The 25884-nt window shown below is 36.4% G+C and overlaps 2 protein-coding genes across 4 annotated transcripts in view; both read left to right on the top strand.

Moving 5' to 3' along the window:
* LOC106169538 (uncharacterized) overlaps positions 1–14035 on the top strand; it is a 31627-nt gene extending 17592 nt beyond the window's left edge. The window contains exons 4-11 of the mRNA XM_087010899.1: positions 27–1560; positions 8728–8776; positions 9641–9685; positions 9892–10036; positions 11382–11526; positions 13292–13360; positions 13587–13681; positions 13864–14035. Coding sequence (XP_086867025.1) covers positions 509–1560; positions 8728–8776; positions 9641–9685; positions 9892–10036; positions 11382–11526; positions 13292–13360; positions 13587–13681; positions 13864–13925 — 1662 coding nt within the window. The 5' untranslated portion in view covers positions 27–508 and the 3' untranslated portion in view covers positions 13926–14035. The remainder of the gene's footprint in view (positions 1–26; positions 1561–8727; positions 8777–9640; positions 9686–9891; positions 10037–11381; positions 11527–13291; positions 13361–13586; positions 13682–13863) is intronic.
* Positions 14036–18875: 4840 nt separating this feature from the next.
* On the top strand, positions 18876–25406 carry LOC106169539 (uncharacterized). Of its 3 annotated transcripts, XM_087010896.1 has the most exons (12): positions 18909–19106; positions 19383–19757; positions 21461–21604; positions 21786–21926; positions 22088–22228; positions 22430–22570; positions 22734–22874; positions 23023–23163; positions 23443–23583; positions 24154–24297; positions 24486–24562; positions 24944–25406. In XM_087010896.1, exons 1-12 carry the CDS (start codon positions 19043–19045, stop codon positions 25187–25189), a joined length of 1896 nt encoding a protein of 631 aa, XP_086867022.1. In that variant the 5' UTR covers positions 18909–19042; the 3' UTR covers positions 25190–25406. The 3 variants fall into 3 exon arrangements, with proteins under 3 accessions (XP_086867024.1, XP_086867022.1, XP_086867023.1); XM_087010898.1 differs by lacking the exon at positions 21461–21604 and having other exon boundaries at positions 18876–19106; XM_087010897.1 differs by lacking the exon at positions 22430–22570 and having other exon boundaries at positions 18912–19106.
* The last annotated feature ends 478 nt before the right edge of the window (positions 25407–25884 follow it).

Genomic DNA, 25884 nt, shown 5'->3' with positions numbered 1-25884 from the left:
ATTGAAAATTTTCCATATCATTTCAGATGACTTCCAGCCAACGAGAAAAATTGCACTGGGACGAAACTTTTATGGATTTGTTGGCAGTAGCAAAGTATATATACTCAAAAACAGCAAGAGGACATTAAGGATTGTTTTTGACTTCTGAGCTTACAGCGTGATAAGGTATCTTGGAATACATTTTACTTTGCTTTACTACGTCTGCCTTCCATGAGTAGGTTGTTGACTGGAATTTCTTGACCACAGTTTTTAGTGGGTTTCACAGGCACGCTTCTATTACATGCAGACTTATTGATCTGCCCAAGTTTGTGTAACTTTCATTTCTGAGAGACCTTTAAAACAAGAGGACAGAAAAACAACATTTACGGCTCATTGCTTCTGTATTCAGTTATCACTTACTGCTGTCAGTAAAAAATTCACCAAAGGACAGAAAAAATTCAACATACCATTGAACTTTTCTCTGAAGCTGCAGGGAAATACTTACAAACATTTTCACTAATCATTCAAGATGAATTTCTTGCGAAGATTCTCCCAGGGCGGAGAAACAGAACCCCCAATTAAAGATGAGAAACCATCACCACCACCTCACCCGTCAAATCTGCGAGCCAGTTTCTCCGGTGGCGCCTCTTCACTCTTCAGTTCTGTTGGTGCGATGAAAAATGGTCTGTTCAGCGACATCTCATCAAAACTGGATAATGTCACCCTTAAGCTGAGCAAAAGGGACTCTGCGACTACGTCTCCTAATCACACAACTTCCTCTTCTGGTTCAAGTCCTCCAACCTCTTCGCCTAACGGAGAGTCATTAAATGGAGGAATGACAGAAAATGGAAAGCCAACAGAAACCATTCCCAATGGACAGATGTCTCATGGTCAGGTAGTATCCGCACATGTTCATAAAACAGACCAAGATAATGCTTCACTGAATAATTATTTAGAAGATGGGGTCGATTTGAATAATGGCGTCCCTAATGCCCTTGATCCAGGAACCAAAATTAGACATTTGAATAAAATGAAAGAAGGGCAGACGGCAGGGTCAAAGCAAGATGGCAACAAAAAAGTCCGCCCACCTAGGCCACCTCGGCCAAAATTGGAAAAGAAGGAGAGCTTCTCTGGAGAGGATATCTTTCTAAAGGATACCTTTGTCGATGAGAGAGGACGCCGCAGAGGTAAACGGAGGAATAGTTTATTGGTTAGTTCGGATGATGAAGAAGAAGTGCTGCTGGCACCCGGGGTGGACGTAACCCCTAGCCCAGGCGAGGCTGTGCGGGAATTCACATTTGACCGCGAAGGGGTCATGGTTGCTCCAGCTGACACTGAAAATGACCCCAAAGGTGAGGATTTGATGGATTTTAATGATGATGAAGAGGAGGGGTTGCTGCATAGGATGAGCAGTGTCAGTTCCTCAGAGGTAGAATATGGTGGGGAAGTGTTACAGCGATCAGAATCCCAAATGTCTGGACAGTCTTGGGCGTCTGCTTTCAGTTCAGACAGCCAGTTAGATGAACACAGCCGCCAGGTCAAGGAATTTATGAAGATATTCGTTGATAAGATTTTCCAAGGGTGAGTCATGGCATACTTATTTATTTGTTGGTTTGTTCTTTTGCTTGTTTGTTTATTTAGTTTTTATTTATTTAGTTAGTTAGATATTTTAATGGCAAAGAGTTATATTTGAAATTAAAAGAAATCAGGTCTTGAGTCACATTTTTTTCTGTATCCTTATTTCCTTGGCATTTTTCATCATTAACAACAATTACACTAATTCACACAGTTTTTTCTTCAAACTTTGATCAAATTTGACACAATCCCTCATCTTTCTGTTACTAAAAATTAACAAGCTGCTTTCCCTCTGGCTTACTCCATGAGCCTTCTTTCAAAGCCATACAAATGGCTTGCCAGCAAATACAAAAGCAACAGAACTAATCGGTTTTGTGTAGAATGAGTTATCATATTTAGATATTATATAATTGCATTAAGAAATCGGGAGCACGCAATATCTAAAAGCTTTATGAATAAGAGATATTGTAGTCATGCCAGAAGTGCTAGTGGGATTATTTGGACGCATATATCACGTACTACCCTGAGTTTTCAGAACTGGTAAGTTTTCTGAGGCAGTTTGGTAGCCATGGGATCTTAATTAAAAAATCAATGCAGTTTCTTATCAATAATGGAGAAATGCCTTTTAACTCCCTCAAACTTTAAAGGCAATTTTTATCCCATGATTTTTATTTATTTATTTATTTATTTATTTGTTTTTTTGTTGAGTAGGGATAAGAATAAATTCACATGTATCATGAAACCCAAGTCAAATTTGATAGCTGTTCAAATTACTGATTTTATCCAACAGTTCAAAATTGTTTTGTCTTAGCAACAGTGTACCAGTAGTTTTTTTTTTTTTTTTTTTTTTTTTATATAATCCACCAATGTCATTTACAAAACCCATCAGGTGTTAAAGTGATGTATTGAAATGACCACTTATTAATGTTAAGCTAACCTTTTCAATTGTCACATATACTCTGACATTATCTACTGTGTCCAACAGGGCAGTCAGAATATCTAATGACAATATTCCAATATCCGGGGAAATGAAAAGTCAACAAAGACGTAACTGGACTTATTCCTTTGTGGCACCAAACAATGCATATAGTTGTCAGAAAAAGTTTATTAAAGCTGCGTTCAGACAAGTTTTAAGATAAGTCTAAAATGCTTAGCAAGAGCCTGGTTAAATATGTGATCATATCCAGATGCCCCATGGTTGAATGGGTGAGACAGAGTGGTTAATTGTCTCTTGGTGCAGAGAGTGGTGTTATAGAGAGACCCGACTTCCAATTCAGAAATGTCAATCCTGGATTAATCAATTTGATCTTCTGCACATGCATTTAAGTTGTGAATCAGCCAACACTTAGGGTTCATCTAAATGCAGACATGGAGATCACTTAACACTTTTGAGGTAAACAAATCAAACGGTTGAACAGAAATTATTGTCACAGGAAAGTGGGTGTGTGTTATCATGTAATTGTTGGCTGTAAAACAGTGAGATATTACTTTAAGATAAGTAACTAATTAAAGAACCCTCCAAGCAAATATGATCTAATAATTGCATGAAGTCCAGTTACATGCACATACAGTACATAGATATATCTCAAGGACTTAATTTAGTTCAATGGTTTTCCAAGAATTCAATGCAAATGCAGTTGCACTACCTGAATTTGTTCTTGTTTCAATACTGGTCTCTATGTTGACTGTGTACACAGTGTGAATATTTTTTTCTTTTTTTTAAACAATGTTTGTCATTGCTTTATATTATATGAACTTTGTTCCTCAGTTTCGTTGTTCTGAAATTTTTAGTAATTTGTCTGTCTGGTCCTTTGAGGAATGCTCAGATGACAAGTTTGTTATGCGTTTCTTGCGAGTAGATCGTAACATCTGATCGACCTATCAGACAGCACAGCGATTTATAAAGCAGGAAGGCACTGCTGTTTAGTTGCAGGAAAAGCCTTATTCAATTTTTGATGCCCAAGTGATTTTTCTAAATATAGTAGAATTTGATTTAACTGCTGATATATGTCGACACTGATTTTTGATCCTTTAATTAGTAGATAATGTTGCTTAAAAAATTAAACATTCCAAAATAATAACTATTTTGATAATGTTTTACTTTTAAATTCCTCTCAAGGGCTTTTCATTTGAAGGGCTCTCCAACACAGTGGAGCTCATAAATGCCTTGATTTGTTTAGCATGCAAAAAGCATTTCTAATTAATGTCTGATCTTGTTAAAGGCCACTGGTCATTGGTTGGTCATTGAGTGTCCATACAAAGGTTTAAGTTACCAGCCATCCATTACCTACATGTGCTGGTAGCTATGGCCTCACAAAGTTATCTACCAAGCACCAGTAGAAAAAAAATGTCCCATTTGAAAAAACCCTGCATGTTCCTTATATCTGTCGATCATAACTACAGATCAGCAGCTATCAATTACATTCTTTCATCTTTTAAAAAAAGTCAAAATCATAATGCTACAAATACATTTAAAAAAAAAGGTTTGTCAGACTTTCAGGGGTTGATAGTTCATGGTAAGGTCCAGACAGCTTTGATTTACAGAGTACCAGAAGACTATTGATTCAACTTGTTCATTAATTAGCCATTTTGGTGAAGAAAGTGCCTGATCGAGTTTCAAATGGTTGCCTGTCCATACGGATTGATTTTTGGTCCCTCTTGTTAATGGATGTCCTGTGTACTCGTGTGGCCCACGCTGAAATCAATAATGAAATAATGTGATGAGAGAATTAGGTGGGAGGGTAGGATGGTGATGCCGTACAGCTCCCATGATACTTTCCTCGCTAGATTCTAATTTTATTAATTTCCCTTCCTTTAATACCTCTCTCTCGATCTCCAGTGTTCCAGTTGGTACAGGGCATGTAATAAAGCATCGCCTGGTTGTCATGGACAACTATGCTTCCAGATCAGATAATCGTACTGGTCTGATTTGGTATGGGTCCTGTTACTTTTTATTTTGAATAGATCTTAAATGGATGACACATGTAAGACAGGAAAACCAGTTTCTCATTCTTTTTTCTTAATGAATTGTGAAAGCAATGGTTCTGTGCTCATACATCTCTGATGCAGATTTTTTTATTTGGTTTTGTGAGCAAACATTTCAGTGACATTTTAGACCCCATTCACAAAGACACCATCAGTCTATGTGAATCGACCCAACTCCGCAGAGACACTCACCAAGTGCAATCAGCTTAACTGAATGACACGCCTGTACATGTAGGTAGAAAACTTAAAATATTAAAGAAAAACATTTTATTTGCAGTTAATGAAGTTATGTTTACAGTTCTACAAACAAGTGGGAAAAATTAAATAAAAGAGAGGTTTGTCACTGTTACTGTCATGGAGAAATACATGTAGGTGGCATGGACAGGTGTGTTAAATATGGTGTTATTTTAGAAGATGATGTATTGTTGTGTGATAAAGCACTACATTGTATGTAGGTGTTGTCATCTGCAACTGATATATGGATGCGATGAATAGGATTTTTTTTCTGTAGACATCACAGAAAACACTCAAACATCTAGTGTTACACAAACATTGTAGAAGCAATGATAGTCTTTCGCTTGGATGATTATTTTTTCTGTTTTTACTACCCAAATGCAAAGATACAAAATAACCAATAATTATAATACAGTACACTGAAATGGATGCTGATCCTTTTCTGTCCTACAGCCAGGAATAGCATCATATTGACAGAAAAATTGTTTTTGTTTTTTTTTTTAAAGAAAAACTAGCAATGTTGCATTGATTTTGAAACCTTAGAAAGCCAGCACAGTGCAACTTATAATCGCTGTTAAATCTGGTTTACAGGCCTAAATTACCACCAGGTACAAGTGATAAAACATAATACGTGTGTGTGTGTGTGTGTGTGTGTGTGTGTGTGTGTGTGTGTGTGAACATATTAAGAGCATATATACAGTGTCATATGGAAAAAAGTCTGTATGTAAGTCTGACCAGAACCCTCCCATGACCACTTACCCAGGATCAATGTGTATGTAATAAAAGGCATAATGGTGGCCTTTTCTCGGGGATAACTGCAGGCCCTCTTGTATAATTCATACAAAGCTGCATTAACTGATTACATTTAGGCCAGCACACATTGGAACCTATCTGCTGAGCTGCTGACCTGTTTCAGGACACTGGCTCAGCTTGCAGCACATTCTGTGCCAGCTACAGCAACCAATATGGTTTCCTCCTACACAGAACTACATGTATGCATAATATACAGTATGGTAGACTATTGCGGTATTTTGAAGTAATTTAAGGTGTTTTTTTTTAGAACCATTAGACCATCAAAGAGATATTCAGGCATATCTGAACATAATTATAATACAGTCTGAGTCACTGAATCAAGGCTGAACTAATTAATTTGTGTTCACTTGCTCTTTGTAATCACACCCTATATCTTGCTCAGCCCAGTTAAGCCTCTTACTGCAAGCTGGTAACAAATTGGAAGGAAATCAATAAATTTGATTGTCATTAAATAGATTTGCCTTTAAATTCTAACAGGGCAATGCCTGCCTCAATTTGATTATCATCTATTGCATTAACATTAAAACCCACACAAGGGACCTGCTGTCGTGGAGTTTTCCATAACTGTTGAGTCTAGAAGTGATTGGCTGGATTTCCATGTACTTAATTTATTTTTATATAGTAAAGTACAGTATTGTTACTCTGACTGGTAATGGTATATAGAAAATGATTCATTTATAATAATAAAAAGAATGGTAGATCTTATTAATGCGTAAGGTACTCAGTTTTCAGTAGAAACCAGCAGTTGACAGCTGCATGCACACTGATGACAAAGAATTTTTATTTTTATTCTTATTTATTTTTTATTCTTTAATTTTCATTCTTCCTTACCCGCATGTTCATTCAGTGGCATAATGCCTTTGAGATGACATTGGAGCACAACTGTACTGAAAATGAGAGTAGGTCACTACACTGAAAATGGGAGTGGGTTACCATACTGAAAATGGGAGTGGGTCACCATACTGAAGATGGGAGAGGGTCACTATACTGAAAATGGGAGAGGGTCACTATACTGAAAATGGGAGGGGGTCACTATACTGAAAATGGGAGTGGGTCACCATACTGAAGATGAGAGAGGGTCACTATACTGAAAATGGGAGAGGGTCACTATACTGAAAATGGGAGAGGGTCACTATACTGAAAATGGGAGTGGGTCAGTGCTGATTTGTAGCTAATAGTGAGTTAACAATTACTGATCATTTTAGAAGCACCGAAAACTGTGATGAATAACAAAATGTTAAAGCTAAACAGAACTATATTTTGCAGTTGTACACAGTGTCTGATAGCAGTATAAGAGTTAGTGTCAAACCAAGACGTACAATGTTAAAGGTTATTGTGGCCATTTATTGCTTTAATTAATGATAAATAAGTTTTTGTATGTGTTTCTTTATAAGAATAAATTCTTAGAGTTAGATTGGTATAAACACATTTTAATCATTTTGGTGAATTTAATATTTTAACTGTTGAAATCTGACTGATTTTTTTAACAAAAGGGAAACAATAGAGAAAGTCACTATGTAACAGTAAAAAATGAGGTTTATCAAAATTATTGTTAAAAATGCGTAGGATATTTGCAGTGAAGCATGAGAAATGTTCCATGCTTTTAATCTAAATCAACATGAATTGCATCACTAACCATCTTGTAACACACCAATGAGCAAAAAGGAAAATCATGTTCAAACGATTGAGTGTGCAACCTTTCAAAAAAGTCAGCAAATAATCCGTTCATATCCCTTTGAAATTCTTTCATATCCCCTTGAAATATGCTCAGCTCAATGAGCCTCCAAGAAATAAATCTGTAGAAATAATCAGACACACTGGCTTTCCTTTGAAACAGGGTTGATCTTTAAAAGCCTATCTAATTTCCCTAGGTGGTCTTGTGGAAAAAAATTCTGTCTCATTAATTATCGGAATTGCATGCTCTGTTTCTAGTCTCATCACTCTCTTGAGTAAACTTGTATTTTTCATTGATTTTACAAACCTAATTATTCACTGAGAATAAAAGCAAATCTTGTTTGAGGTTGACTTTGAGGTATAGATTAGTTGTGTGTTAGCTAATTTCCTTTTTTTTTTTTTTTTTTTTTTGGGGGGGGGGGGTCATGTGAGGGGGGAGGGCTAGGGTTCATACGGCATTGCCATCTGGTTACACTGGGGTATTTAGAGTATAGCTCATGTGGTGGGATCCTTGGAATATGTCTCTCGCCATGGTATGTGTGATCATCATCTGCTTGTCTTTGTGTGGCAAAATTGTGAACAGGCTTATTTGACTGAAATTTGAGCACAGACCATCTATTTTTGATCAAAAGTCTCTCAAGGGGCTCTTGGGTATCTCAGCAAAGAACTCTGCTTGGTCTACTTTTCAAGGACACTGAGGTCATAAGATAATATTTGACTATTGTTTTGTTTGAAATAAGCCACTCTTGTAATAGAAATGGGGACTAGAAGTAGTTACTTGTGATGCTTAAGATAAAAAAATAGAAATTCGAAACTGAGTTTTAAGATCATTACTAGTATTATATTCTTAATGATTTTGGATAGGGTAATACTATACATATATGGGGTATGAGGGAAAATTGCCTAAATTTCTTGGTAATTTTTTTTTTCGGGGGAGGGGGGGCTATAAACATTTATTAAATATCAAGTTTTCAGTGTGTGACTTTTAAGTAGTTAAAACCACTTCTGCAATAGTACTGGTACATGGCAGCGATTGAGTGATTGTATTTCCTCTGTGGAATAGACATACTGTTATTGTGGTTTAGTAATTAAGGCAAGCATGCCAGACTGATTTTTTTCCCTTCTTTTTCTTGGTCTCCTTTATTTCATTAGTTCATGTCACATCAATCAACTCGGATATCTTTTGAAGATGTTCCCTGTGTATTTTAAACAGACCACATTAACCTTCAGGTCTGGACAACAGGGAAACAAAAAAGAATAAATAAAAAACAAGTACATATACAGGCTGTAATGTCCATTTCTATGATGCATTTGCTCATCTTTATCTTAATTGATACATTTTTTTACCATAACTTTTGTACTCTTACAATATATAATATTTTCTGGGACTTCACAAGTTCCTGCAGGTGTTAGGTTTAATCCAAATATTTCTCACTTTATCATGAACAAATAATTTTATAATTTCAGAGAGGCAATATCTCAGACAGACAAAGCAAGATTTGGGGAGCTTTGCCAAGTAAGTTTATGGTGAATGATAAACAGTTGCAAAACCCAAATATGCTATATTTTGCCCTTCAAACTACTTGTAGCCAACAAAAAGAAAAACAGTATTACAGAAGAAAAAGGACAGTACATGGTGATATATCTGTGGACTGTGGAGGAGCTAGATCTAGATAAAAACACACCAAGGCATATCAGTACCAGAGATATGTATATATCTGCCAGGCAGAGTATGGTTGTGTAGAATTTCAGTTAGTTTTGCCAAAATTATATGGACTAGAAAACAGCAGTTAAATTGTAAAACAGTTTGGATATAACAATACAGCTGTCTGTTGTTCATAAATACCCCTGAAAATTTCTACTTACAGCCAAAATAAATGGGTAGTATATAGACCCTTAAAATGATATACAATATCAATACAACCAAGAGAGATATGTATATTGTTAATGTTTCAGACCAACTCTTATTCTGTTTAAGTGTACTTCACATTCGCGCATCCAGCGTGAATTGCAAAACACCCTGAAAGATGCCTCCGCTTTGGTCTTTCGACTCATTAGGTGAAGGTGTATTTCAAGATAAAAAAAAACAGCTGCCTTCTTGCGTGATCTTGCGTGACTGCATTGTGATGAGACTCGTATCCTGTGGCCTCAAAGCACTTCCCTTGATTAGGTCATTGTCTCTGTTCACACAGAAGCGCCAGGGGACAGTTCTTACAATATAATTTTAGGCCAAAAGTTGATCAAACTTTTAAGATCATAATTTTGGTTCTATTTGACCCAAAATTTTATCAGTGTCTTTATAACAAGAAAGTGGTTGCTGTTTTACATTGCTAAATTTATGAAGGCATATATACCTTATTCTCTTTTTTGTACATTTCAGGAAAATCCTGGACGTTTGTGGTTTGCAAGGAACATGAATGCTCAGGTAACACAGTGTATGCTAAATGCAGTTCCACACATCAGTTTATAGCTTATAACTTTGTTTCAGGGATGGATTCATAACATGTTCTTAATACAAATTTAAAAAGCATATATATATATATATTGTCTTCTTTTCTTAAAATAGGAATAATTATGCGTATAATGGTAATAATAAATTTTTAAAACATTTTTCATCACAATTATTTCCAGAGAGTGAACACAAAGACTGTAGATGAGCAGATCTTCTACCGTCTGATCCAGTTTTTTGCTATTTGTCTCTTTGAGTGCAATGAAGCTGAGGATTTCTCTCCTGCAAAGACGCTAATGAATATGTGTTTTACATTTTGCCATGAAGGTGAGTTACAAGTTATGAAGTAGCAAGATGTATGACTAACATATTTATATATTTATTTATTGTGCTAGTCACAAAGGTATAAAAAGATATTTAAATTCCAAATAGATTTTAAAAAGACAGATAGTAGACAAGGATGTGAAGACACTTGCACAAGCATTATATATATATATTGGCCTGTTACATTTGTAGCTAGAGTGTAATCTGCACCTTACAATAGGCATTATTTGTGCCAAAATTAAGTTCTTTGTAAGAAAGAGGTTTTTCATGATCTCCAAATAGTGTGAAAATAGAATTATTCTTTACTTAGAGACTAAATAACATTAGTCGTGTACACAAGGCTGGAATCCAGGAAAAATGAAGTTGTTTGGTATATTGGATTAGTGTTTATTTAAAACAACTTGGGATCGAACTTGTCAGCTCCCAAGGGCACCTCTGTTAAAACCTGTGGGTTTTTTTAACCCATATTATGTACCTATTGACTGGATTTTTTTTTTAAGAATTGCAGTTCCAAAAAACAAAATAATTAAATAAACAAAAGGAAAAAAACTCCTTTAAAAATATTTTGGTGAAGAGATTTGCTTCTTTGTAAATTATTCATACGTCATTTGGGACTCGGTCATTTGAGGATAGCACATAACAGAGTATGTTCAGCTTTATGTACTATTTTAGGAAATATTATATGAAAGTCAGACAAGGGACCATAGCATGCAAGAATTTTATTGACCTAAGTGGAATTTATGGAAATCATGCCTCCAGAGGTTTCCAGGGAATTTATTTTTAACATCTCAACTGCTGGGTTGTGTCTGTGTAGCTCTGTAGGGGATCATCATCCATGACTTATTACATTCCAGTTTATAAGAACAGAATCAAGTTATCACAAGAATGGAAAAGAGGAAATCTCAAAAAATCATTGCATTGTGTGGGAAGTTTTATCGAATAAGATGATGTAAAAGATGTTTTTTTTTATAGTGTGGTATATGTTTACCTCTTTTCTGGTTGCTGGTTTCTCATTTCTGGTTTTACTTTGATTGCTTTTATTTATCATTACATTTTCAGGGTATTAAAATAAAGATATAGTATACTGTCTTTACTGTGGTCCATTATATTAGTTGTGACATGTGACATGATTTGTTTTTAATGACATGTTTTTGTTGTGACATGTAATTGTTGTCAAATGTTTTGTCATGGTTGTGGCATTACATATATTGTGTCAGATGTGAAATGTCTTATGTTAGTTATAACATATCTTTTACTTGTTGACATGTATTGTGTTAGTTGTGACATGTATTGTGTTGGTTGTGCCATGTATTGTGTTGGTTGTAACATGGCATATTCATCATTGCAGTTCGCCACCCTTCAGGGCCAGTGTACAAACACTTCCTGTACAGCTATCTCAAAGACCAACCGATATGGAGATCCCTAAGATTCTGGAATGCTGCTTTCTTCGATGCTGTTCAGCATGAACGCAGTAGGCGGCATATACAAAACAGGTAATGAAGGTCGATCTTGATGTGCATTTGTAATACAGATGCGACTGCCTAACAAAGGGTGGGACCCCTAAGTGTTGGGGCTCAGTTTAGGCTGCTGAAATCAAATGGTCTTATTAGTCAGATAAACTCAGCTGCCTTTGCTAATACTTATTTTAAAGAAAAAGTAATTATTTAGATTTAGGTTATTGGAGACAGAATACATATATATGTATGCACATGGCTACCCATCTGTATAAAATAAGAAAATTGGTCCGGTGCAGTAATTTCTCACTAAATTCTAACAACATTGAAAAGTCAGAATTAAAAAAAAAAAATTTAAATTCTTTTGTGGATAATATTTGGTAAAGATGATTCAGTGTGGTTCTTTCAGTATGTTTTTTACAAGTTACCCCCCCCCCCCCTCCTAAAAAAATATGAAAAGTAAAAAGTGATTTAAAAAGTAAGATATTTGAAATTTTTTGTTGTCATCACAACTACTGGGAGAAATAGAATGAGATTTATGTATTCTGACAATGCCCATTCTTGCACTGATTCGACCAGCAAATACTGCCTATTAGTAATCAATAGCACAATGCAGTGGGCGTGCAGTGCATTTTTCATAAGCACACTCTGGGGAATTGATCGGCAGTTCTCCTGTATAGGGAAAACTGGAATGGAAAGGTCTTTTCACATTGAGCATTTTATCTTAGCATTCCATCTGTAGTCGTATGTTTTGAGAGATTAACAGTTTAATACTTGTAGTTGACATGGACGGTTATATAAGAGAATAGCTCCCCAGTGCTCTACATAGACAATTTATTTTGGTTGGTGCATATTTCATTGGTGTTAATTAAGCAGAAGGGAGGTTTTTCTTACTGTGGATTAGGGAATTTTTTCTGTCAGCCTTTCAAACATGCAGCAGGGCTAACTCAAAAGCAGGTTGTAGATTTAATCCTTTTTACCTTCGTCTTCCTTGCAAACCTGTCAGTCAGTTTCTGCTTCAGGTTCGTTAAGGTGTTAACTTTATTCTTCTATAATTTTTCATTTTGTCTATTTAAAAAAATCAGAATGCTGTGCGATTACACTTGCTCATCCTTAATTTGTTTTTACAATGATTTCCTGTCCCATTTTATATGCACAAAAGATCAAAAGCCATTCAAAGTTATTTACATATATCACATCCTCAGTTTGTGACTTCCAGTTCATTACCAAATGAATGTTAAAGTTGGCACTTCTCAAAGATGTTTTTTTTAACAGCAGGATGTAGAGTTTTTGCATATTACCCCCAGTAAAAACTGGTGAGGTGATTAGATTTTCAAATGGTTAAATATCCGCTGCTGTTTGATTGCATTTTCATCCATTGGGATCAATATGAACAGCATTTGTAGAGAAATTAGTAGGAAATCGGATTTTCTCAGGAATTAGAAATGATTTGTGGAAATCTTTTTCCGCATCAAGATCCAAACTGAAAGGCGAGAGTATTGATTGAATTTCGCTGAGAAAAGAATACTCTGGTAAAAAGAAGGCTTCAGTATTTTCCATGAATTTTGCATATAAAAGACATCCTCTAATTCCTGCAAAGAAGAGATTACTCTGGTAAAAATGAAGAATAGCCTGAGTGTGTAAAGTAAAGGGTTGACAATCCCCCCCCCCCTCAGCCCATCAAGTAACTTTGCTGAGAAAATACTAAGTATAGAATTGGGTTTTAGAATCACATTCCCTGAATTTTACTGAGAAGTTTTTGAAAAGTTTTGGTTTTGATTAATTCATTATTTCAATATTTCAGTGGGAATGATAATGAGGACCGGAGAGACGATAGGAAATTTGAGAGGAACATCACATTTGGTCAGCTGGGGTGAGTAACAATTTTGTGTGTGTGTGTGCGTGTGTGTGTGTGTGCGCATTATTATCTTTTGAATTATTTGAACAAAACCTTCAAGTTGTTAAAAAAGGAATTTGGAATTAGTAGCCACAAATAGCAGCAACATTAACAACCTTTTCACCCTTTATTTGCTGTGATAGATTTGATGAAACACAATCAGCCTTTTTAGCAATATGCAGTACCTTAATTTCTTTTTCAGGAACTTCACCAGCAATATGCTTGCCCTAGGACTTACTAAACAGCTGTGTCTGGAGTTCCTGAAGAAGCAATCAACCATTGCAAGTTTGAAAGAAGGTACTGTAAAATGTACATTTTAGATTTGTTTGTAGAGAGAAGTTTCAGTTAAATCTTCTCTATCAAAGTATTTCTAAATTATGTTCTACTCTACTAGTAATTCAGGATAAATGTACAGTACTTTCATAAAATAGGGTAACATAATATCAGTAATTTTTTATTTACATTTTTTATGTTTCCAGAACAGCAGAAAATGTTAGAGGAGAATATACACAACTGGAAAGAGCAGGCTGTGATGAAATAATATCCTTGCATGTAGTCAAATCACAGGGACTTGGAAAGCTAAGCTGGGGCAAAATTTTTGAAGCCAGAGAGACTTGGAAACTGTGATTATGAAAATGCCCAGCCCCTGTGTCATAGACAATCATTGTCAGTTAAATAGTTGATGTCCCTCTCCCGAAGCACATACATGTATAGTCACATGCATCAACACCAAAATAATGATAATTAATACCATGCACACATATGTCAGTTGTCAGCATTTTTAATTTGATATTGGGTGGGGGGAGGGGGGGAGCAAGATTCACAAAAGTGTATATAACTGCTCAGATGCCCTCAAGCAGGGGTGGGTAGAGTGGAGTGGGTGAGATGGGGATTGAATTTGTGCATGTATGTGTGTGTTTGTGTGTGTGTGTGTGTGTGTGAGAGAGAGAGAGAGAGAGAGAGAGAGAGAGAGAGAGAGAGAGAGAGAGAGAGTTGAAAATTAATCAAGTGAAAATATACTGGTATAGCCATGTTTTGAACAGATATTTTGCTCTTTTTGGTTAAAATTTGATACAGATGTGTGTGTGTGTGGGGGGGGGGGGGAGAGAGAAGTAAGGAACAGATAATAAAAATGCAGGAGTACTGTCCCACCTAATCCTGGACACTTGTAAGTAACTACTGTGTACAGTCCATAAGGGTTTGGATAAGAAACTACTGGTATATATTGTTGAAAATTGTCTTGTTAAAAAGTACTATTGTGTCTGGTAACTGAAACCTATTACCTATAGATATTATATAATAGATACCATTAGTGAATCAGATGAGGTTGCAAGAGTTGTGTTAGGTAAATGTCAGGATACTTGTGACTAGGGAAAAGGTGCAATGGAGGCTACCATAGTGAAAGACAGGTCCTCAGTCATTAATGAATAATGCTTGTATATAGTTCTTAGTTCCAAAGAGTAAAGAATTAAAACTAACAATTAAAATTATAAAGTAAATGTGAATGATAATTATCATGTGGTAAACAAATGAATTGTCCAAAAATTCATAACTTATATGTTTATATTGGTGTGTATTAATATTATATAATTCAAATTAAACAGCTAGTGTATATTTCTGTGCAGAAAGTAGTTGAATAAGTCAGTTTGGGATAATATTAGTATAATCTGGTATTATATACAATCGTACATCGTTAAATCTCATATTTGTTCTTTTCCTGTTCAGCTTTCTTTGCATTTTGAATTAAAGTGAATTAACCTATATACAATGTATATTACAAGTAATCATTTTACTGTGGAAAGTCTCCAACCAAAAAGCAAAGGCATAACAGCTGAAAAAAATTCTTATATATGGACACACACACACACACACACACACACACACACATACGCGCGCGCCAAATATTGTTTATTACTGCTTAACTATATACAACATATACAGTATGGATTTCTTTGCATTACTGCATTAAATATATCCTAGAATGATGTATATATCTTATATGAATTGATATGAATACTTTAGACATTGTCCCTAATTAATTAGCTGATTTATTAATTGATCATTGTTTATAACATATGGAGATGCATTATTATACTGTATGTTGTCTGATGAAAGGAAATGACTATTGTCATCATGTCTGTTACCATTCTCCTCTGTATTCTGCCAGTTTAAAGTTAAACTGTTTCTGCTGATAAGGGGCAAATTATTGGGAGGTTGCCTGGGCTAAAGCTGGGGTTTGGTTTCACAAGAAAACTTTAGACCGAGTGTTGGGTCTTACTGTAACTTTGGGAATAGAAGCCAGCTATGTCAACTGCATTTAATGTGTGGACCAATCATTCTTTTAAGAAACACTTTTTGGCCACTGTTGCCAGGTGCATTTTATGTGCCCACATCTGATTCAAGTTGTCCAAGCTAAGCCTTGAGACCTTTTGTAAAATAGCCCTCTGCACAAAAGATGATGGGATACTCATGTGGTCCAATTTTCAGTCCAAAGTAGTATTCTTGGGACTTGAATTAACCCACAAGTGAGTTACCAGTACCTGTATCACCACTGTATCAAAATACAGACATCACCGCCTCACCTTGCATTTATTGTCTGATTTTGACTCTTAGATTCACGAAATATTTTATATTGCAAGACTTATTGCCAAAAAGTTATTGTATAAAATTCTGTACAAGAAAAAAAAAATAATACTAATTCAAGAGAATAGTTAAAAGGTTGATTAGATACATGTACTAGTATGTGTACATTTACTGTAAGAGAATGTTCATGAAATGATGATATGTGTATGTTATTGACTATAAAAGTGAAATCCAGTCTTGTGTTATGAAGTTATGAATTTTTTTAAAAGTCTAATTATCTTTTTTTAAAAATATTTCATTTATGTTCAATGTATTGGAGTGCTCTTTTATTTTTTGTATGTTGATATATTATTGTGTTTTTATAATTGTTTTTTTGGTTATTAATAGTTTATGACAGTATTTTTTGCAACTGCAATATCCTTTACTTGATCTACTGTGGCAGCTTGTAATCACAATGTTGAGCTGAGGCAAACTTTCAATTTCTTAGAGCTATTTCTGAATCAGTTTCTAACACTTTCATAAAACCTATTTCTGAAATTATTTTTAAGGCTTTCTTATTGCAGTCCATTTGTTTCCCTGACGCAGTTCTTCCAGCCTCTCCAAAAGCATGAATATGTTTTTCCTTTTCTTCTGCATCCCAAACACAACAATTTCAGCTTATCTAACTTAGATGTTTTAATCCCTCTGCAATTGATTTCTGCTTTTCTTACATAATTGCTGTTCTCCAATGTACATGTTATTTATCTGATAACTACAGTTATGTATTTATGTTACATTTACATCATTCTAGGTTATTCATATTCTTTAAAGATTTTTCTTCTTCATATTTCTATTAACAAACCCTTTATTTGCTCAAATGAAGCCCTGTCTCTGACAGTAACTGATTTCCTTCAGTTGAAATTTCAAGCAACTAGAAACCTATGATAACTGGCTTGAAAAAATCATAAGTTTTCATGAGCTGAACATTTTATGTTATAACTTAGTTCTTCAGTTTCACTTTAGGCTTCTATTTTTTTATTCATTGTTATGTTGAATTTGCATATATTTTATAACTGTTTTTTGTTAATGTATTGTTAGGTTAAAATTGGTTTTTGCTCTGCACAATACTTGCCATTAACAGCTTTTTTTTACTATGCATTTAAATCATTGTATGTTAAAATTAACATCTTTTATTTGAGGAATATCAATATGTATGATTTCATAAGAATATTAATGATGTGCTTTTTTGTGGCAATCAAACATTCCTTTTATCACATTCTTTTCGTCTATCCTATCAAAACATTAACTCTTTGAGAAAGAAATAATTGACTTAAGTGACATTCAGAAGAGAATCTTTATTGTAGTTTTGGAGTACACTGTACAAGTACAAGGGTTGGTTATCGTTATATTTGGAATTTAAATACATGTAATATACTTCGATTGCTGGTGATTTCAGTGTGCTAGGAAAGGTACTAGTACTATTTATTTAATCAGTTATCACAAACATTGTCACAGTTACTGGTACAAAGTACATGACCAGTATACACAAAAGATGTTATAGTTAGGCAGGCCCTTATGGTGCAACTGAAAATGTATTATGAATAAACACATGGTGCACTAAATGCTTTTCTTGGTAATTGTTATTATTATTAGTATTCATTTTGATGTACTAGATGAGCAGCATAAACCCCTGCAACACAATACAAAAAAGCGAGTCCATAGTAATACATGCACATGCACATACTACATGTACATGTACAAGAGTAGTCCAACTTGACACCTCAAATATCCATGCGTAATCAAAATTATTAAAATCAGACGACTATTCTATAGGAAATAGATTCTAAAAAAATTACGGAAAAACTGCACCCCGAAACGCCAGATGTGACATGATTATCATTTTTTTAAATATTTTAATTAAAATTTATGAAGTAATTGCTTCCTCTGGCCTCTGTCCGGTAAATCAAGAACCCCAGCAAACAGGGGACTTTGACGTCACAATATGATAATGTGATGCTTGCGGCATTCATAACAATTGCTGCAGATAACTTCTAGTTTACAAACGATTCCAATCGGTTCACTGTGCATGACCAGTACAAAACCTCAAAACCAAACTCGTAAAAGTACATGTAGTCTAACGTGTTAGTATTTTCACAAAGGAACGTCATATACATTGTACTCTCTGAGCACAGGATGCACTTGTAGTCTATTGTGTGATATTGTATAGTATATTAGTGGGGCCCTGATATAAGAGGGTAGACGTCAAACAGGTTTCTTCAGTAAACCTTTGAATATCGATCTTGCAGGCTAAATTTTACAGACATTTTAGTTACTCTGAACTCCAACAATGCTTGACAACCGCTTTGCCTTTGTATTTTCACCCAACACCCGCCCCGTACACACGCGCACGCACGCACCTGCCCATGCGTTTGCACATCCCACACACATACGCATCTATTTTATTGGGAACAATCGGTGCAATTTGTACGTAGTGCCAATTAATGTCTTGTTTTATGATATATCACATATTTCATTTCCTTGGAAGTAATTATACACAATAATGACAAGTATTAGCTGTTTTCAAATGTTCAAAAAGGAAGCCTGGGCGATAAACAGGAGTGTCATACATACATTCAGTTCACATGGCAAATGTTTGGAACGCTCCAGTCCTGAAACCACTTCCCAGATTGCATGCCATTTCTGAGGCGAACGATAGCCTTTGTTCAGCGACATGGTATTACCCTTCTGATTTAAACCGACACGGAAAGTGGAAACGTTTTGGAGAGAGAAAATGCTGACTTCGGCCAATGTACAAAAGCATATTTCGAGTGCAGTTTTGTTATTGTTCATGGTAAAATACAATTTACTTTCTTCTTGCCGTTTGGGTAGACTTAGAACTATGTTTTACCGAGATATGACGAAAACCAATCCCGTGATCGCTGAAAATGGGCCTGTGTGGACGCGGACATGTTGAGGTCAGTTTTCAGAGTGCGGGGACGTGGACGTGTTGTAGTGGTCAAATCGCAGGCCCGCCTTCTTCTGTGAAAAAAATATAAAAGTAGGATCGGACCATAATTTTTTCTGTATGTACACAACATGAGGGTAGTTTTTGAGGTAGTTCTGATATTCGTCTTGACTGAGCAGGCGCTTCTCACGCCAGGTAAGTGGGAGACTCTGTTTTTCCTTGCTTTCTTTTTTTGTGTTTTTTTGCTCATCCCATCTTATTATTATTATTTGTGCGATTTCCACTGAATTATTTAAGGTTTCAATTTTGAAAAATGAGTATTTACGTCCGACTTCTGAAAGTGACGTTGGAAAATATATCGGCAATTATCCGACTGCATTTCTTTTCTTCGTTCTCATCTATGTATTTTCTAGTTAATTTATTTATTTGTTTGTTTATTCATTTATTTATTCACTAATTCCACAACACCAGTGGGAGAATGCGACCCACAACGCCGCCCTAGAAACCAGTACTTGCGAGACTCTTCCGACAAATGCGGGTTTTACCAATGTGAATATCGTGGAACGCGCCTCCTTGGTCCGCGGCACCATCCTTGTGCTCCGGGAACCAAAGTCCCGATTACCTACGGTGTTGCACGGAAATACCCGGATTTTTCGAACCCGTGCGTCCTCCGGGCGTGGTCACAGAAAGACTGCAAGCCGGAACCAAACTGGGGCCAGTGGGGTGACTGGGGAACGTGTTCCCAGAGCTGTGGGGAAGGCGTTGCCGTTAGAAACAGGACGTGCAAGAACGGGCCCGGATGTTCGGGGTCAGACACGGAGACTAAAATTTGTAATCTTCAACCGTGTAAGTATATCTGCTTTTAAAAGAAAAGCTTATTACAGTAAAACAATCAAGGAAAACATCTTGTCATCATGACCAAGAGTGTTGGTTTTGCTCATGTTAAAAAAGTTTGGATTGTTGTAAATGTTGTAAATTTACCTACCTTGTAGATTTATAAATATAAAATATAAAACTTGAAAAGTCTCTGGCACAGTGCATAAGGTTCCTTTGAAAAGTAGACGGCCAATTTTCACATTTTATCATCCTGTGTTGGTGCTAAAATACATTAATGTTCAGGAACATGTTAAGAAATGATTGGGAACAAATTCTATAATTGCAACCGAATTCATGTGACAAATTACCATAATAATAATTAAGCAATATATTGGGGAAAACAGTAGTGTATACTTATTGCCTGCTCTAATTTCCTAATAAACCAATAGAACAATCAGCTATCCTGGATTTATAGCCAACTGTAAAATATATAATGTTATTTTCAAAAAGAATGCCGACAAACTAAACAGACGTATCGAGAGCAACGCCCTATGGTTTCACACAAATTAACCCACTGTGTACGGACTGTGTAGCATCAATTTATTCTCCATGTGCCATAAATATGAATATATTGAAAAGCCAACTCAATTGCAAATTAAAAATATTTACGCTATATGCCTACTCTTGGTTGAAAGGGTATTAAAATATGCTACTGGTAAATTAGTATATAAGGTATCCCTGGATATCGTTTAAACCATTTCCTTTTTTCGCTAAAAGAAGTATAAATTGATAAATATTGATGCCCGTTAACCACATTAAATGCACAACTGACGGAGCAAAATGCACAATTCTTTGTGCTTTTGGAACAATTTATACCTTTTAATCAATAGGAAGGCCTATAATGTCGGTAATGAGGCTAATTTGACCTTGGCGTTTTGAGGGTCTTGGCTTGCTTGTGTACCAGTACTCACTCGCGCTCACCTAGCTTCCCTATGATAGTAACGGCCAAGGTCACAATAATTGAGTCGTATACTTGACTGGTCCTGTTGGCTAGCCAACTCATCACATTGATAGGAAAAAAGAGTTCCAGTCTGAAAGTTCAAATCAGGGAGTATTGGTAAGGGATAAGAAGTTAACGGACTCAAAAGTAATTACTTTGGGACATTTGGAGTTCATAAGACTCCCAACATTTTACACCCGCAAAAATGAAATAGCATGCTCATTTCTAAAGGTATTTTCCAGTCAGACCTTATGAGTTATGGGTCATATCATTGTCTTGCAATGACTGTGACGGTCAGTAAATCTAAACAGATTTAAGTAGATTTACATACCCAATCCAAAATCGTTGAGAAAAATAGTCTATAAACAAATTTTACGTTATAATTTCTATTTTTACCGTCACCAGTGAAACCCATCAGTCTATATCCCCATAGTGATTGAGAGTGACTCAAAAACTTGAAACTTAGAGCTAAAAAACTGGTTTAGGGATCGTACATCTGTGGACAGTTGGGTATATGGTATGCCTCTGTGATGAAGGGGAAGCTTGAAATTTCCAGGAAAATTTAATCTTTGACTTTGTCATATAAAGGTCTTACGCTATTTCATTTTGTTCCTTTAAACCATTTCTTTCAATCACTAATTGTAGCGCGATGTCATACACCGAAAAACACCAAGTTGATTCATGTCCACTATAGTCAGCCTTCGAAAATCAGTGCGTATTTTTTAACCTCCAGGTCCGGAATGGAGTCCTTGGGGCGAGTGGGTCACATGTACTAAGACCTGCGGTGGCGGGCAGACCACAAGGTCAAGAACGTGTAGACATGGCCCGGGATGTCCAGGCAATGATAAGGAAACGAAGTCCTGCAACGTGCAGCCTTGTAAGCCTTTATCTGCTACATTGATGGAGAAGAAATATCTAAGTGTTGGTTTTACGCGAGTTGAAGCCTTATAAAATATTCCACGTGTTTTTTTAATATCTAGAGTTGTAAGGCCGTTTTTTAATGGACGTATGAACTCTGAATCGTTAAAAAGGAATATATTTGCTCTATACATGAATAGGTCCTGAGTGGAGCCAGTGGAGCGACTGGAGCAGCTGTACCAAGTCCTGTAATGGCGGAGTGGAGACCAGGACAAGGACTTGTTCTAATGGACCTTGTCCTGGAAGTGACATGGAGACACGAAGTTGTAACGCTCAGCCTTGTAAGTCATAGCTTTGCCAAAAGACGCGCAAACCATACACACACACACACACACAGAGAGAGAGAGAGAGAGAGAGAGAGAGAGAGAGTTCTGTACAAGCACGTATTTCAACAGAAACTTTAAGAAAAAAAATGAATAATTTCTGCTCTCTGTATGAAAAGGTCCTGAGTGGAGCCCGTGGAGTGACTGGAGCAGCTGTACAAAATCCTGTGATGGCGGAGTGGAGACCAGGACAAGAACTTGTTCTAACGGACCTTGTCCGGGAAGTGACACGGAGACACGAAGTTGTAACGCTCAGCCTTGTAAGTTAGCTAGGTCTTTAAATTACCTTTATCTGCTACATTGATGGAGAAGAAATATCTAAGTGTTGGTTTTACGCGAGTTGAAGCCTTATAAAATATTCCACGTGTTTTTTTAATATCTAGAGTTGTAAGGCCGTTTTTTAATGGACGTATGAACTCTGAATCGTTAAAAAGGAATATATTTGCTCTATACATGAATAGGTCCTGAGTGGAGCCAGTGGAGCGACTGGAGCAGCTGTACCAAGTCCTGTAATGGCGGAGTGGAGACCAGGACAAGGACTTGTTCTAATGGACCTTGTCCTGGAAGTGACATGGAGACACGAAGTTGTAACGCTCAGCCTTGTAAGTCATAGCTTTGCCAAAAGACGCGCAAACCATACACACACACACACACACAGAGAGAGAGAGAGAGAGAGAGAGAGAGAGAGAGAGTTCTGTACAAGCACGTATTTCAACAGAAACTTTAAGAAAAAAAATGAATAATTTCTGCTCTCTGTATGAAAAGGTCCTGAGTGGAGCCCGTGGAGTGACTGGAGCAGCTGTACAAAATCCTGTGATGGCGGAGTGGAGACCAGGACAAGAACTTGTTCTAACGGACCTTGTCCGGGAAGTGACACGGAGACACGAAGTTGTAACGCTCAGCCTTGTAAGTTAGCTAGGTCTTTAAATTACCAATAAATACGAATGACTCGCGCAAACACACAGAGGAGAGAGAGAGAGAGTTCATAAAAAGCGCATCAATTTTCCACGGGATAAAGGTAAAATCATAACGATGATCGCTTTTTTAATTCTAGGTCCTGAGTGGAGTCCGTGGAGCGACTGGAGCAGCTGTACGAAGTCCTGTAATGGCGGAGTGGAGACCAGGACAAGAACTTGTTCTAACGGACCTTGTCCGGGAAGTGACACGGAGACACGAAGTTGCAACGCTCAGCCCTGTAAGTATTTATATTTAATTGAACCAGTTTTCATACTTCCATTCATATACTGATGAATCAATTTTTGTATTATCTAACCTTGAGAGTTACTCTGTACACCTCTCCCAATGATTACGAGGCACACGCCAAGTCGCACACATACACTAACACACATAAACGCGTACAGAGAGAGAGAGAGAGCGAGAGAGAGAGAGAATGAGGGAATTACATGTATTTCTGCACGAGCACTTAATTGTTTCAACGTTAAAAATAAATAAATTCTTCGCTCTATATAAATAGGTCCTGAGTGGAGCCCGTGGAGCGACTGGAGCAGCTGTACAAAGTCCTGTGATGGCGGAGTGGAGACCAGGACAAGAACTTGTTCTAACGGACCTTGTCCGGGAAGTGACACGGAGTCACGAAGTTGCAACGCTCAGCCCTGTAAATATTTATGTTTAATTAAACCAGTTTTCATACTTCCATTCATATATATCATTCATATATATCATTGCTTTAATAATTTATACATGTAGCTGTTCGCACCTGATCTGTACATTTTTAAAGGAGAAGTCAGGGCCCTTTTTTCTGAAAGGACACTCCCCCACCCACAGTCGACCAATCCTGAGAAATGATATAGAACCTAGATCAAATTTTGATTCTGAGGTGTTTTTGACGCTCAAAAGCCTCTTCTGGTATGTTTATATCACAGCCTTGAATCAAAACCCGAAGAATGACAACCTGCAGGGGAGAGATACTAATTGAAATATCTCTAAAACGAGATTTAAAAACTAGTTGTACAGATTACCTACCTACTACTGTACTTCACTGCAAGCTGGATGCTATTTAAAAACTTAATTGCCATTACTAATTATATCAACTGCAAATTACTGAAAAAATGCTGATTCTCCACATCGGCTAACTGTGTATGACTCTTAAAACACAATAAGAGATGGTCATTGCAAAATTACTTATTTTTATCTTGTTCTGATTCATTTTCCTCACTTTTTTCAGGCCCACAGTGGAGACCATGGAGTGCTTGGAGCGCTTGCTCTAAGACCTGTGGTGGCGGGCAGACGTCAAGGTCAAGGACATGTCACAATGGCCCTGGTTGCCAAGGAGATAATAAGCAGACTAAAGTCTGCGGCACCCGCCCTTGTTAGTAATGGGCTTAAGTTTACTTTTTTAACCAAAAAAGCATTAGGTATAAAGGACAATTGAACACAATTAAGAATTAAACACAATGTTAAATACTGCGTTTAAATTGAATTTTTTTAGAAAAGGTGACAAAATTATAAGATAACGTTAAAGCTGAAATACAGCAATATCCTTCATATTTCCAATAGGTTATGAATGGACTGATTGGATCAATAACGACACACCCGAGGATGGAGACGGTGATTGGGAGGTGGACGTTAAACCGGTGAGCCAATGTTGCCTAAGTACTTGAACCAAAATGTCTAAAATAATGGCCATGTACATGTAGTGCCACAATGCCCAAACGTAAATAACCTAATTAATTGCAGCTTCGAAAGCTGAAGGAAAAATTTTTATTTTATCGATGGCAGTTGCCAATTCTTTGTGACGTTTTATATAGATATATACTTGTATCTTAAAGTATGAACACAAATAAATGAAATGTGGTTGGATGCAGAGGCATGAAACAAAGCTCTTGAAAATACGTTTTCGACTCGTATTGTTTCATAATTTTCTATAAAATTATCGGGCTCAAAAAAACAGTATGATTTACTACTGAACAGTGAAAGTCGGCGATGAGTTTTACGTAAGAAACTGTGTTTTCCAGCCTCCATGCGGTAAGGGTCACACTGCCGCTGAAATCGAATGCCGTGCCATATTGCCAAACGGCGAGCACGTGCCCTGGGAACAAGCCGGCCAGAATCTCAAGCTTCCTTGTGTAAGCCCAATCGGGATTGGTTGTTACCATGGTGACAACGGGAACTGGGTGCCAAATGCGGAAGTTGGCCGGCAGGCTCCTACCTGCTATGATTACGAAGTGCGTTACTTGTGTCCAGTGAAACAAGAAGAGTAACGCGTTTGGAACAGATAAAGTACCAAGTAAATTACTAAGATAAGTACTAAGTACTTTCAAATGGATTTCATTCTATATCTGTAATAAAAGTCAGTACTAGTCAAAGAGGTGCAAGTATAGCAGGCAATATATAATGGTACTAGTAGCGGTATTTAAAGAACGTGGAAGATGAGCTGCAGAACAAATGTTTCTACAATAAAGACGATTTTGAACTCCTCTTGTTTTTTTTTTAACTTTGAATTCTCAAATTTTTGGCTTTTCCCTTTGATTTCTTTCAATCACAACACATCTTTGTTTACTGTATTTATTTTCTGAAAAAAATCAACGACGGAAAGTGAATGTCGAAACATATCCAAAATAATGGTAAACAAAAACTTTCGAGACTTGACAAAAGGAGACGTAAATTTCGTGAAGTTATATAAAACCTTTTTGCTATTTTTATGGGCGGGGAAATGGATTCTCAAGAATAACAAAAACAAAAGTCACAGATATATAAACGTATGCTCGCTTTGTATTTCTTTATACATATACCCGGGTAATTGATTCAATAGATACAGACTGTATTTGATTCAATAGACGACAAAACAATTTAAAAATAATAAATCTGTTATATTGCAGAATATCAATCCTTTTTCAGATTTAATATGCTGCATCAAATCCACGTTTGTTTCCGCAGTGCATCTAGTATATTTTAA

Source organism: Lingula anatina, chromosome 4 (genome assembly GCF_051362555.1).
Source record: "Lingula anatina isolate TDL-2025a chromosome 4, LinAna3.0, whole genome shotgun sequence".
In the NCBI taxonomy this organism is placed as follows: domain Eukaryota; kingdom Metazoa; phylum Brachiopoda; class Lingulata; order Lingulida; family Lingulidae; genus Lingula; species Lingula anatina.
This window is presented reverse-complemented; position numbering and strand designations above follow the sequence as displayed.

What these genes read in the sequence shown, in the direction of transcription:
- LOC106169539 (XM_087010896.1), top strand. Translation starts at nt 19,043, where the DNA reads ATGAGGGTAGTTTTTGAGGTAGTTCTGATATTCGTCTTGACTGAGCAG. An exon ending in AAGTTGTAACGCTCAGCCTT is followed by an intron (nt 21,927 to 22,087) that starts GTAAGTCATAGC and finishes CTGTATGAAAAG; the next exon opens with GTCCTGAGTGGAGCCCGTGG. An exon ending in AGTCTGCGGCACCCGCCCTT is followed by an intron (nt 24,298 to 24,485) that starts GTTAGTAATGGG and finishes TATTTCCAATAG; the next exon opens with GTTATGAATGGACTGATTGG.